General features: G+C 41.8%; 1 protein-coding gene across 1 annotated transcript in view; it reads right to left on the bottom strand.

The window, feature by feature from the left end:
• Nucleotides 1-139: 139 nt before the first annotated feature.
• FBXO36 (F-box protein 36) overlaps nucleotides 140-13,460 on the bottom strand; it is a 40,496-nt gene continuing 27,175 nt past the window's right edge. Inside the window, exon 4 of the mRNA XM_075201648.1 lies at nucleotides 140-924. Coding sequence (XP_075057749.1) covers nucleotides 703-924 — 222 coding nt within the window. The 3' untranslated portion in view covers nucleotides 140-702. The remainder of the gene's footprint in view (nucleotides 925-13,460) is intronic.

Consider the following 13,460-nt stretch of genomic DNA (forward strand, 5'->3'; position numbering starts at 1 on the left):
TTTTAAAGAAATCCTTCTGAAAAAAAAAAACAAGGTATAATTTGTGTGGGTACTGCAGAAACAAATTGCTGATATTGATGTTGGAATGTGACATCAGCAGCGAAAGATTTAACTTGGTTTTACAATCATATTCCAGATATCGTTATAAAGAAATATTTTATTGCATCAAAATGAAATACTACAAAAACATTTTCTTTTAACTGGAAGCAGAGCATATGGGAAATATCAACTGTAACCTCCAATCATGCTGTTAGGTAGAAGACAGTTCTGTGCTTCTTCCCCGAAGAAAAAATATGGTACTAACAATTGGCATTGGCTATACACATTTAGTAACTAATCAGTTTTTTTTAATTCCTCATTAATTGGATTGCAATACATTTATATATATATATATATATATATATATGCTAAATTTAACTAAGTAACAACCTAATGCAACAGGACACAAATGGTTTATGTATGGTGAAGATTTGGCACTCTATTGCTAAACTTAAAGACACTTTACATTTCACTTAGCACCCAAGTCTGTTAGGATTTCCCAGCTGGTTATGTAAGAGGGCTGCCGGGTTTGGTCACTTATTGTATACTGCCCATTGTTTTTATAAATAATTCCTAGATGGGGAAGTAGGAAAATGGGCTGGAGTCATCATCCACTTGCACAGTTCATATCTTCTTGTTACCAAGGTCTATTACCCTATTGCTCTACCAGCCCTCTGCCAAAGGCTCATCCTCTGAGCGGAAGAGGATATTCTGACCGTCTTCCTGTCTCTTTCTCCATCTCCGGAGCTGGAGCTGAAGTTGCAATTTGTTGGTGAAGAAGAACTGTTTCCAGCCAATGTCCTGTGCAAGAGACCTCATCTCGGGGGTAACCCTGTCACAGGACCTCTCCACAATGTGTTCCCATAGTTTTTCGGAATTGCAGATCTGTTAGAAAAAAATAATAATATTAACACTGTATAATGGCTGTTCTTTCAATTCCCTGTGAACAATATTAGCAATAGATGTACATCACCATCATCACCATTTATTTATATAGCACCACTGATTCCACAGAGCTGTACAGAGAACTCATTCACATCAGTCCCTGCCCCACTGGGGCTTACAGTCTAAATTCCCTAACACACACACACACACACACACACACACACACACTAATGCTAGTGCCCGAAAACCCTGTTGTTTTTTTTAATACCTAGGTGTATGTCCAAAGATGGTGGCACACAGCCACAATGCAGGGTCTAGGGGGCAAATGGATGTAAGTGGTACCATATCACCATCCACAATAAATCGTCATTATGAGAAGGAATTTAGTGGTAGCTTGTCAAGGTGGTTTTGCAGTTTCCTCATCTTGCATCTTGTGTTCTGCTGGAAGTGGTGGAAGAGTCGTGTTGGGGAATGTATGTGTTCTGCTAGAAGTGGTGGAAGAATCGTGTTGGGGAATGTATGTGTTCTGCTGGAAGTGGTGGAAGAGGCGTGTTGGGGAATGTATGTGTTCTGCTGGAAGTGGTGGAAGAGTCGTGTTGGGGAATGTATGTGTTCTGCTGGAAGTGGTGGAAGAGTCGTGTTGGGGAATGTATGTGTTCTGCTGGAAGTGGTGGAAGAATCGTGTTGGGGAATGTATGTGTTCTGCTGGAAGTGGTGGAAGAATCGTGTTGGGGAATGTATGTGTTCTGCTGGAAGTGGTGGAAGAATCGTGTTGGGGAATGTATGTGTTCTGCTGAAAGTGGCGGAAGAGGCGTGTTGGGGAATGTATGTGTTCTGCTGGAAGTGGTAGAAGAATCGTGTTGGGGAATGTATGTGTTCTGCTGGAAGTGGTGGAAGAGTCGTGTTGGGGAATGTATGTGTTCTGCTAGAAGTGGTGGAAGAATCGTGTTGGGGAATGTGTGTGTTCTGCTGGAAGTGGTGGAAGAATCGTGTTGGGGAATGTGTGTGTTCTGCTGGAAGTGGTGGAAAAATCGTGTTGGGGAATGTATGTGTTCTGCTGGAAGTGGTGGAAGAGTCGTGTTGGGGAATGTATGTGTTTTGCTGGAAGTGGTGGAAGAATCGTGTTGGGGAATGTATGTGTTCTGCTGGAAGTGGTGGAAGAATCGTGTTGGGTAATGTATGTGTTCTGCTGGAAGTGGTGGAAGAATCGTGTTGGGGAATGTATGTGTTCTGCTGGAAGTGGTGGAAAAGTCGTGTTGGGGAATGTATGTGTTCTGCTGGAAGTGGTGGAAGAGTCGTGTTGGGGAATGTATGTGTTTTGCTGGAAGTGGTGGAAGAATCGTGTTGGGGAATGTATGTGTTCTGCTGGAAGTGGTGGAAGAATCGTGTTGGGGAATGTATGTGTTCTGCTGGAAGTGGTGGAAGAATCGTGTTGGGGAATGTATGTGTTCTGCTGGAAGTGGTGGAAGAATCGTGTTGGGGAATGTATGTGTTCTGCTGGAAGTGGTGGAAGAATCGTGTTGGGGAATGTATGTGTTCTGCTGAAAGTGGCGGAAGAGGCGTGTTGGGGAATGTATGTGTTCTGCTGGAAGTGGTAGAAGAATCGTGTTGGGGAATGTATGTGTTCTGCTGGAAGTGGTGGAAGAGTCGTGTTGGGGAATGTATGTGTTCTGCTAGAAGTGGTGGAAGAATCGTGTTGGGGAATGTATGTGTTCTGCTGGAAGTGGTGGAAGAATCGTGTTGGGGAATGTGTGTGTTCTGCTGGAAGTGGTGGAAAAATCGTGTTGGGGAATGTATGTGTTCTGCTGGAAGTGGTGGAAGAGTCGTGTTGGGGAATGTATGTGTTTTGCTGGAAGTGGTGGAAGAATCGTGTTGGGGAATGTATGTGTTCTGCTGGAAGTGGTGGAAGAATCGTGTTGGGTAATGTATGTGTTCTGCTGGAAGTGGTGGAAGAATCGTGTTGGGGAATGTATGTGTTCTGCTGGAAGTGGTGGAAAAGTCGTGTTGGGGAATGTATGTGTTCTGCTGGAAGTGGTGGAAGAGTCGTGTTGGGGAATGTATGTGTTTTGCTGGAAGTGGTGGAAGAATCGTGTTGGGGAATGTATGTGTTCTGCTGGAAGTGGTGGAAGAATCGTGTTGGGGAATGTATGTGTTCTGCTGGAAGTGGTAGAAGAATCGTGTTGGGGAATGTATGTGTTCTGCTGGAAGTGGTGGAAGAATCGTGTTGGGGAATGTATGCGTTTTGCTGGAAGTGGCGGAAGAGGCGTATTGGGAAATGTATGTGTTCTCTTGGTGGAAGTGGCGGAAAAGGCGTTTTGGGTAATGCATGTGTTATTCTGATGGAAGTGTGGAGAGAGGCATGTTGAAGAATGTATCAGTCCTTCAGCGGGAAGTGGTGAAAAAAGGCACGTTATGGTATTTATATGTTCTCCTGCTGGAGGTGGGGGAATGAGGCATGTTGAAGAATGTATAAGTCCATTTGTTGGAAGTGGAGGAAGAAGCACATTGGGGCATTTATGCATGCTGCCGGAAGTGTGGAAAGAGGTGTATTGGGGAATGTATGTGTTATTCTGATGGAAGTGTGGAGAGAGGCGTATTGGGTAATGTATGTGTTATTCTGATGGAAGTGGGGGAAAGAGGCATGTTGGGGAATGTATGTGTTATTCTGATGAAAGTGGGGGAAAGAGGCATGTTGGGGAATGTATGTGTTCTCTTGCTGGAAGAGGCGTGTTGGGGAATGTATGTGTTCTCTTGCTGGAAGAGACGTGTTGGGGCATTTTTATGGTCTCCTGGTGGAAGTGGGAGAAGAGGCGTGTTGGAGAATGTATCAGTCCTTCTGCTGGAAGTGGGGGAAGGAGCGTACTGTGGAATGAATCTGTCCTTGGAAGTGGGGGTTGAAGCGTCATGGGGCATTTATGCGTTCTGCCGGAAGTGTGGAAAGAGGCGTATTGGGGAATGTATGTGTTATTCTGATGGAAGGGGGGGGAAAGAGGCATGTTTCAGTCCTTCTGCGGGAAGTGGTGAAAAAGGCGTGTTGGGGTATTTATATGTTCTCCTGCTGGAGGTGGGGGGAATGAGGCATGTTAGAGAATGTATAAGTCCATTTGTTGGAAGTGGGGGACGAGGCACATTGGGGCATTTATGCATTCTGCCGGAAGTATGGAAAGAGTCGTATTGGGGAATGTATGTGTTATTCTGATGGAAGTGTGGAAAGAGGTGTATTGGGGAATGTATGTGTTATTCTGATGGAAGTGTGGAAAGAGGTGTATTGGGGAATGTATGTGTTATTCTGATGGAAGTGTGGAAAGAGGTGTATTGGGGAATGTATGTGTTATTCTGATGGAAGTGTGGAAAGAGGTGTATTGGGGAATGTATGTTATTCTGATGGAAGTGTGGAAAGAGGAGTGTTGGGGAATGTATGTGTTCTCCTGCTGGAGGTGGGGAGATGAGGCATGTTAGAGAATGTATAAATCCATTTGTTGGAAGTTGGGGAAGTTGCACATTGGAGCATTAATATATTCTGCTAGAAGTGTGGAAAGAGACGTATTAGGGCACATATCAGTCCTTCTGCTGGAAGTGGGAGTAGAGGTGTGTTGGGACATGTATCTGTCCAAACTGATCAGCAGCACAATTTGCCTGTATGTGGCTACATTCTGCAGTGTAAGTATAATGGTGAGTGCACGGTGCAGCACTGAAGTACCAGCCCTCATTTATAGATACAGAACGCCCACGGTGTCTACTGTTAAGCCTTCTCAGCTGCATGATCTACTACTAGTATTATACCTCATATCACAGATACAGGAGGGAAGGCCTCTGAACAATATGCTTAGAAATCCACCTACGTGGCTATTAAACCATATAGTTAATGATATCCCATTTATGCAAAATTTGACATGCCCATCGTTTCTTTCTTCCAGTAGGTGAGATGTTAATGTTGCCTGTGAACATTTATTGTGCACTGTATAGAACCAGGTGTAATTTTACTGCCAGGACGTGACAGAAAAAACAAGACTGCCGTATACCTTTAGAGGAAAATGTCTAATACATTAAAGCGAGTATGCGAAACGCGCATCAGCGTTATGTGAAATTATTGCTCTTCAATTTTATTATTAAGAAACCACCTTGTTCCTGAAACTATATAGAGCAGAATTCCCCTACAAATTAGTTTGAAATTAAAAGAAAGGGGATAAAACTTCTTTGACAAATATAATCCCCTTGAAGGGCATAGTCCACAGACTGCTAGGAACGTAATATAACAGTTAAGCTGATATATGTTGATATCAGCTGATATTATAATTTGCAGCTATCCTCCTGCCAATATCTATAAATTACTGGGCAGTTTTTCTAATGGAACAATAAGGGAAAAACATTTATTATAAACAACTCTTGTATGTGAATTACGTTTCCATAACTGTAGCAATGAGAAGGAACCAGTAGAACCAATATTATAGGTAATACTGGTCCGCCAGAATTAAGTGATATAATTACTGTGAGACTCATACAATTCAGGATACAACAATTTATTTAAATCCAATGTAAAGCATAGAGGACAAAGTTTTAACTACTTGATGACCTTATTAGATAAACTCCTGTAACATCCATGTATTTGAATGGACACAGGTGGTTGAAACATGTTTATTAAACGTGATTGTAAAAAACACAAGCTCTGAATAAAATATCAGCAAAAATACAGTGTTTTGATTATTATTAGAATGAGACAACATAAGATATAATCACAAAATATACAATATAGCGAGGCATTGCAGGTAAGCTGCCATTTTAATTCACAATTCTATCACACACCATTCTCGCAACACTCATTTTTTTTATTATTTTGCTACTAGTGATATTTAGGAAACCAATGGGAATCTCTTTCTCTTTTAATAATTTTCAGTATAGGTTAAGGTTTTAATTTATGAGATAAGAATACAGAGTGAGTCTTTCCTGTTACACACACAAAATTAACATATTGTGCGTTTTGTTTTGTTTTGTTTTTACAAAAAAAAGTACATAATTCAGGCACATCCATAGTCAACTACAAGCGGATCCTAAGAAACGTCTTTTGTTGAATATGGGTGTCGGTATGTCCTGCTTATACAGCACTTGCTGCATTGAGACAGACAACACACTGCAGATCTTAAATATCTTACTATTTCTGGCTTGGTTTTCATGAATTAAAGATGTCAAACTTTATGAAATAGTGTGTTGAATGTGCCTAATATTCATGATAAACCATCTCAGTAATAACCTGCAATAGTGCTGGGACTGTCAATCATAACATCTCAGGGTATGACAATTTAGAAGGTGGGTTGAGAGGAGTATTTTAAAATCCCTGGTTTGTGACAGACTGTTTTACCAGTTAGCTAGAGTGAAAACAATAGCAAAGCAGATAGCTGCTTCACAGACAACTCCAATATCAGCAGCATGCAATGGTTAAATAGGGGAATGTCTACAACAGCAGAACCATATTAAAGTTACAGAGAGTAAGAAGTTAGTGAGCAAGTTAGCTGATTGAATGTAGTAAGATCATAAAGGTGGATAGCTCCAATAAAATACTGCCAAGAACTGCTACTTCCCCCCACATTAACCTATGAGGACTACAGACAAAATTCTACATAAATTACACATATGGACTGAAATGTACACATTTAATGTCATGATGCAACAAGGTTGTTTTTTTCTGCTAAACAGACACTTGTGCCCAATTTAGCACAATCACTGCCCATAAGAGATGGTTCTGCAGGTCTATTTTCTGTGTTACAATCCTCTAGATCAGGGCTCCGCAACTGACAAACATTATTGTGTCACAAAAACTCAGCACTCAAGTGTGTATGTTGAATCGCTTATATCTCCAGATATGTCCAACTCAAACTACCACAATATTACCAATGATAGACTAGAGATGTGACTTGACAGTTTGTTATAAATGTAAAAGTTGCAGTACCCTATTTGTATACAGTATAATGAAGTGTCATAAACAAGAGAAAATATTAGCAATTTCCATATTAACTAATTAAAGACCAGCACATCCGTTGTTTTCCATTTTATAAACATACTGTATAAATATCCAGTAGGAATCTCCTTTCTTGCAGTAGCCACAAATAGAAATGACATAAGAACAGAGACAGATTATAGCCGCTACGCTAATGAATGAAATACTGTCATCTTAAAGGTGTCAACAGCCAATTAGGCTTTGCCACAGCCTTCAAATCTTTAGACGTTCTCTAAAAACTCATCTCTTTTTTTAAAAACTTATCTGTCCCAATCTCCACCCTAAGCCACACTCGCTCCTCTTGTTTTAGCTGTGCCCACTTCCACTTAGAATGTAAGCTCTCTAATGAGCAGGGTCCTCCATACCCTTTGTCTGCATTTATTTTGTCTACCTTGGATGTCCTTCTTTTATGTATGTCCTGTTTTCCCTACTGTACGGCGCAGCGGAACACTGTGGCTCCTTACATATCTACCATAATAATAATAACAACAACGTGCAAGTACCCAGATAAGTAGTGGCTTCATAGTGTTGCTGGTGTCATCATCATGTATATTTATATCAAGACTGCAGTACTCACAAAAATACACCTCCAAAGAATCCTAGGGATGTGTTCATGCCTCATTCGGACTATCTCCAGGTGCTGTGCTAACTTATGTGTACAAGCCCTTATTGTACTGAATTAATAACTCTCCCCCTGCTTGGTTTTGCTCTATACCTGATAAAGAGCATGTGCTAAGCATGCCCACACCGAAATGCACAGGCACACTATCCAACCAAACTTGCTTGAATACAGTGACTACTTCTTGGTTCCCCTAAAGCATCTTCCCCCTAATTCATAGCAGTCCCTGTGCAGGAGAACCACGCTTTCATACCTGAACATATGTAGCAGAGCCTGTAAAAGGAAGGCATTCTGGGACAATTAGTATTTTCATCAAGCTCTGACTTGCAGCACCTGAAGACATGCCAGAGGCAAGAAAATAGCATTTCAGGTGAGAGATTTAGAAGATGTCAACTACACAGCTACATGAGAAGTTATGAGAAACAGGCATGAAGCATTATGTAACATTTAGAGAAATGCTTACAACTACTTCCAGTATTTATTAGCAGTATAGGAGTTACTTAGGTATTGTGTGTTAAGCTGAAATTTTCCTTAAGGCAGCAAGGGTGAAATCTCTTCCTACTAAATGGGACAGATTTTCTGTAACTGGGTTGTGAGCTAATGCCTGGAAACTCCCAGCGAAACCTTGAGTGAGGTGGAACACAGCCAAATAAGACTATCTACCGCAGCAGAGAATTCAGCTGCAGAGCATCAAACAAGAAATTCTGCTTAATCTGCAAGTCTCTGCAGTGCAGGCTCAGTAAAGGTTAAATGAATGGTTATCCCTCTAAGCAGGCACTGAACAAATGTAGATGTGCAGCCTCTGTTGTCATATTTTAGGTCCCTTCTGGAAATGACTATTCCCCTAATGACACAATACCCCAAGTATGCCCCATATATCCTTTGCCAATGAGGCCTGATCCCAAGACAATGATAGTATATGAATTACACAAACTGAGGATGGGGGGTATATAGGGTTAGACTCAGGGCATAAGAATAGCCATAGAAGCCCTTGCAGCTGCTACCGGGCCTGGAGGCACAGGATGCCCGGTGAGATTCTGGCCCTTAACACCTCCAGTATATGGGAACTTTACATTGGTATTTGTATTAGCATAGGGAATGCTGCACTTGTTTGCTATGTTTTCCTGCACATAGCAGACAACAGAAGTGTGAAATTCCTGACAAGAAAGCACTGCTTTACTCTATGAACACTGAGCTAATCAGTGTTTGTGTGGCAGGAAACTGCATATAAACGTAGAGTTGTCCAGGCTAATAAACATGGCGGTCACAGAGTGGTGTTTGGTGACGAGGTCTAATACAGGGGGCGGAGCCCTTTTTATTCCCAGTATCACTGGTACTGTGTGCAGGTTTTGGGGTGTCAGGATATAATCGTGACACTCTCCACCCTTCCTTTTGCTCGCCTTCGTCCCGGCTATCAGATGGGTGTGTGCATTAAAGTACCAGATGGCCCCCAAATACACAAGTGTGTAAAAGTAGTGTGTTATACCATCTCTTACGTCGATTAAACAACTTTATTTACATATCTTCTCCTCCAGCACAAATCTTAATGGCTGCAGTGCAACATCAAATATGTACATAACACCAGTATACTCTGGCACAATTCATAGCGGTTACATGCACATTGCAAGGTCTCCAAACTCCCCCAGCAGTTCTTTAAGCAGATGTTAAATTGCATTCTCCTCCTGCACAGTACTTTATCAACACAAATTACATAGCGGACATTTACAGACCACTTTTCATGCTGGGAGCAGCAGTTCTACAACCACTCACAGTTTTGCTGTCTCGCTCAGCTCACCAACGCTACAGACCCTTTTATAGCTTCTAAGGGGACAGTCCTCCTCTGTGATATAACCATTCCCGCATCCAGGGATTGTCCTCCTCTGTGATATAACCATCCCCTCATCCAGGGACTGTCCTCCTCTGTGATATAACCATTCCCGCATCCAGGGACAGTCCTCCTATGTGATATAACCATCTCCTTATCCAGGGATCATCCTGCTCTGTAATATAACCATCTCCTCATCCAGGGATTGTCCTCCTCTGTGATATAACCATCCCCGCATCCAGGGATTGTCCTCCTCTGTGATATAACCATCCCCTCATCCAGGGACTGTCCTCCTCTGTGATATAACCATCCCCGCATCCAGGGACTGTCCTCCTCTGTGATATAACCATCCCCTCATCCAGGGACTGTCCTCCTCTGTGATATAACCATCCCCGCATCCAGGGACAGTCCTCCTATGTGATATAACCATCTCCTTATCCAGGGATCATCCTCCTCTGTAATATAACCATCTCCTCATCCAGGGATTGTCCTCCTCTGTGATATAACCATCCCCGCATCCAGGGATTGTCCTCCTCTGTGATATAACCATCCCCTCATCCAGGGACTGTCCTCCTCTGTGATATAACCATCCCCTCATCCAGGGACTATCCTTCTCTGCGATATAACCATCCCCGCATCCAGGGACAGTCCTCCTCTGTGATATAACCATCCCCTCATCCAGGGATTGTCCTCCTCTGTGATTTAACCATCTCCTCATCCAGGGACTGTCCTCCTATGTGATATAACCATCCCCTCATCCAGGGACTATCCTTCTCTGCGATATAACCATCCCCTCATCCAGGGATTGTCCTCCTCTGTGATTTAACCATCTCCTCATCCATGGACTGTCCTCCTCTGTGAAGTAACCATCCCCTCATCCAGGGACTGTCCTCCTCTGTGATATAACCATCCCCTCATACAGGTACTTTTCTCCTTTGAAAAAACCGTCATCTCATTCAGTCCAAGGACTCTGCTATGCAATATCCATCCCCTAATCCAGGGACTCTCCTCTCTGCAGCCACATGGGGCTTCTTTCCCCATGCAAATGAACTTGTCCCACATGGCAGATGCTATGCATCCTCTCGGCGGTGTGCCAGGGGAGCCCAGGACCTCCTCTCCTCCTGGCATGGGTACATGGCTAAGTAGGCACTTTCTCTATATGCAGGAAACCAGAGTCTTTCTGGTTTCAAGCTTTCTTCTTAGTGGAGATTTGAACAATGTTAGTAAATAACTCTCACCCAGTCCTCACAGTTAGCAACAGTTGGACTGTAGAACTGAGGGAAGCTAGTAGCACTTGCTATTTTAATTTACTTATGTGTTTTATGATTAGCTTTCATACAGGATCAGATAATTGTGTTGGGTTTATTGCACATGGGCTAGAAGGCTGACTTTTCCAAGTTTCTTTCCAGGAAATTCATTTATATTTAATCTTAAACAATTAACAACATATTTTCCCCCCAGAGTTATTGTTTGGGGACTTCTTTTTTTTTTTTTTTTTTGCATAGAGTGATAAAGTAATTTTCTGATGCCAAACGCCCACTTTTTTTTGTGATTATTTAGTCATTAGAATTATTTGAGGATGTTATGCGAATATAATATTCTCCTGGGTGCAGTGTGTTTTCCGTTTAGAAAGAGATCTGTTTCATATGTGATGTATGTGAAAAGTATCCTTCCATATGCCGAGTGTAAATACATGTTATAAGGAATAGGAGTAATCAAAGTGTCCAGCTTTTCTAGCTTGGATGCTGGGCTGCTCTGTCTTTAACATAACAGTTTCCTAAGACATGGATCCTTGGCCAGGCTGGTTTTTTGGATTGCCTAACTCATGACTCAAAGCTACTGATTATGTTTATGGAGGCAGAACAAAGCTCTGTTTAGTCATTTCACCCCAAAAGTCCTTTAGCTGTCTGATCCAGAACTAAACCCTGGGATTGGACGTATTTCTCAGCTACAGCAGTATTGGCAGTAATCTCTTTAACACATTCTGAGCCAAAAGTTTTGATTGTGTGCATGTTGCTACCTGCTGATGTAAACATTCGGTTTTGATGTAGCAGGAAGCCTAGCAACACCCATTCATTTCAGTGTAACCTGGAAGCAGGAGAAAAAGTCACACAATTGTGCATGTCATGGAATTCTGCTCCCCCTACTGGACAACAGAAGAAACAAACACTTTCTTCAGGTCCACTGCATACGACCACGTTAAAAGGTTACTGTAGTGTAAACAATCCATTCAACATAAAGTTTCTGTGTATGGCAGTTAATAATTTAAGGTGTCCATACACAGGGGACAAAGTTTGTATAGTGGAACAATGATCATACCAACATATCATTATTATCGCCTGCCTACATTTTCCATTAGTCACATTCAAAGTCTGCTTGGCCCAGATCACCAGTTGATGACCATGTCTTGTTTCGGACCCAGACATGCACTAATTTGCAGCCAAGGCCAAGCTGGCTATAGGAATAGCTGCATATATGGGCAGTTTTATATCCTCGAATATCTTCATCATATCTTTCTATTTTTGGGGATTGGCTATTTTTACTGATCACCTTAGAATTTAGTTATCAAGTATTTGATTTTGAAGGTATTTATTTTCTATTTAATGTATCTACCGCTTTCGCCTGATTATACATTCAATCAAGAAATGTTTTGGTCTCTCTAGATATTTTCATTTAAATTTGCATTGTTCTCTGCAGTTGTGTAATATCTCCCAGGGTTCAGGTTTAATAATTTTAACATGGATTATGTTTTACATACTAGGTTGTCTTGGGCTAAACAGGTCATTAGAATATTGTATCCTTGTTGTACCATGGTAAACATTTGTATATAACAGGAATATCAATCTATTATATTAAAGACAACTTCTTAAGCTTCTCTAACAGCGACATGGAAATATGCTTCAAAATCTTGCAGATATTTTCTAGCTTGGAGACAAGTCTGGGTTTGTTAGTGTTGGAGGAAGCAAACTGCTAACAGTGACAGGTGAGTCCAGCAGGAGTGTGGAATTAAACACAATGAAAAGTTTACATCATGACATAAAGCATACGCTATGCTGTTAGCAGCTGCCAGGTCTTGTACGGGGCACACAAAGGACGGCTATGTCAGGTTGTGTTGACTGCAGATAGTCACTATTTCACAGCACAACAGCTTCTGTAATGTAAGGAACAAGCTCAGGCACTCACAGTGTACATGGTATAATCTGGAATGTGCCGGTTTTGCGATCAGGAATGCTGCGAGTTGGAGACTGGCACCACGGCCAGAAGAAAGGGTGCGCTGACCAATTTTGACATAAATTACCAGAGGTGTGGCCATCACTCAGCTTCCACTAGTATGGACTATTTTTTTAAAATATATTCTTTATCAATACTGATGAAGATGAAAAATTTGAAGTGTAATCCAATATAATAATTTCCATTATACAGTTTTATATAAAATATGGAAAGTACAAAGATCAGGGCAAATAATAATCATCACTATATTCAATATATTTCATCAGAACTCTGATAGCTCATAGGTATCCTGGGCAGGGAAGGGAAGAACTTTGAACTTTAAAGGGGGAAAGGATGTAGGGGAGATTAAGAAGGATTTTTCCCAAGTAGTTCATATTAGGTCATACTGTATTTCAGCAGGATACCCTGTTTAGGGTCCCCGGGAAATACTATGTACAGAAGGAGGATCGAGTGTGACCTTCTTTATCCATCCATTGAGGGGAAGGTCAAGAATCAGAGGCTGGAGATGACACGAGTACCGTAGGAGTTAGAGCCTTAGATTCCAGTCGCCTCACCCATGTGGAGGGGAACTCAAGGTATCTGTCAGACGCAACTAGAATGTCATCCACTGTCATAACAATGAACTCACTTGAACAATTCCCCTACCATCGGGTGATTTCCATTGAACAAAAGTGATCGCTTTAGCGAAATCGTCTAAGTATTTCAAGAGCTCTGGGAATTTCTCTCTCTCTGTGAAGGGACCTGCTTTTGTCATCGTTAAGTGTATATATGAAAGTCAGAGATCTTTACGCTCAAAGGGCTTTGGGTAAGTTCTGTTTCCCCTTTGGAAATACCTGTTTTTGCACTTTGAAAAGCTAGTTTTGTTTTCT

This window comes from Mixophyes fleayi, chromosome 3 (genome assembly GCF_038048845.1).
Source record: "Mixophyes fleayi isolate aMixFle1 chromosome 3, aMixFle1.hap1, whole genome shotgun sequence".
NCBI classification, from domain to species: Eukaryota; Metazoa; Chordata; class Amphibia; order Anura; family Limnodynastidae; genus Mixophyes; species Mixophyes fleayi.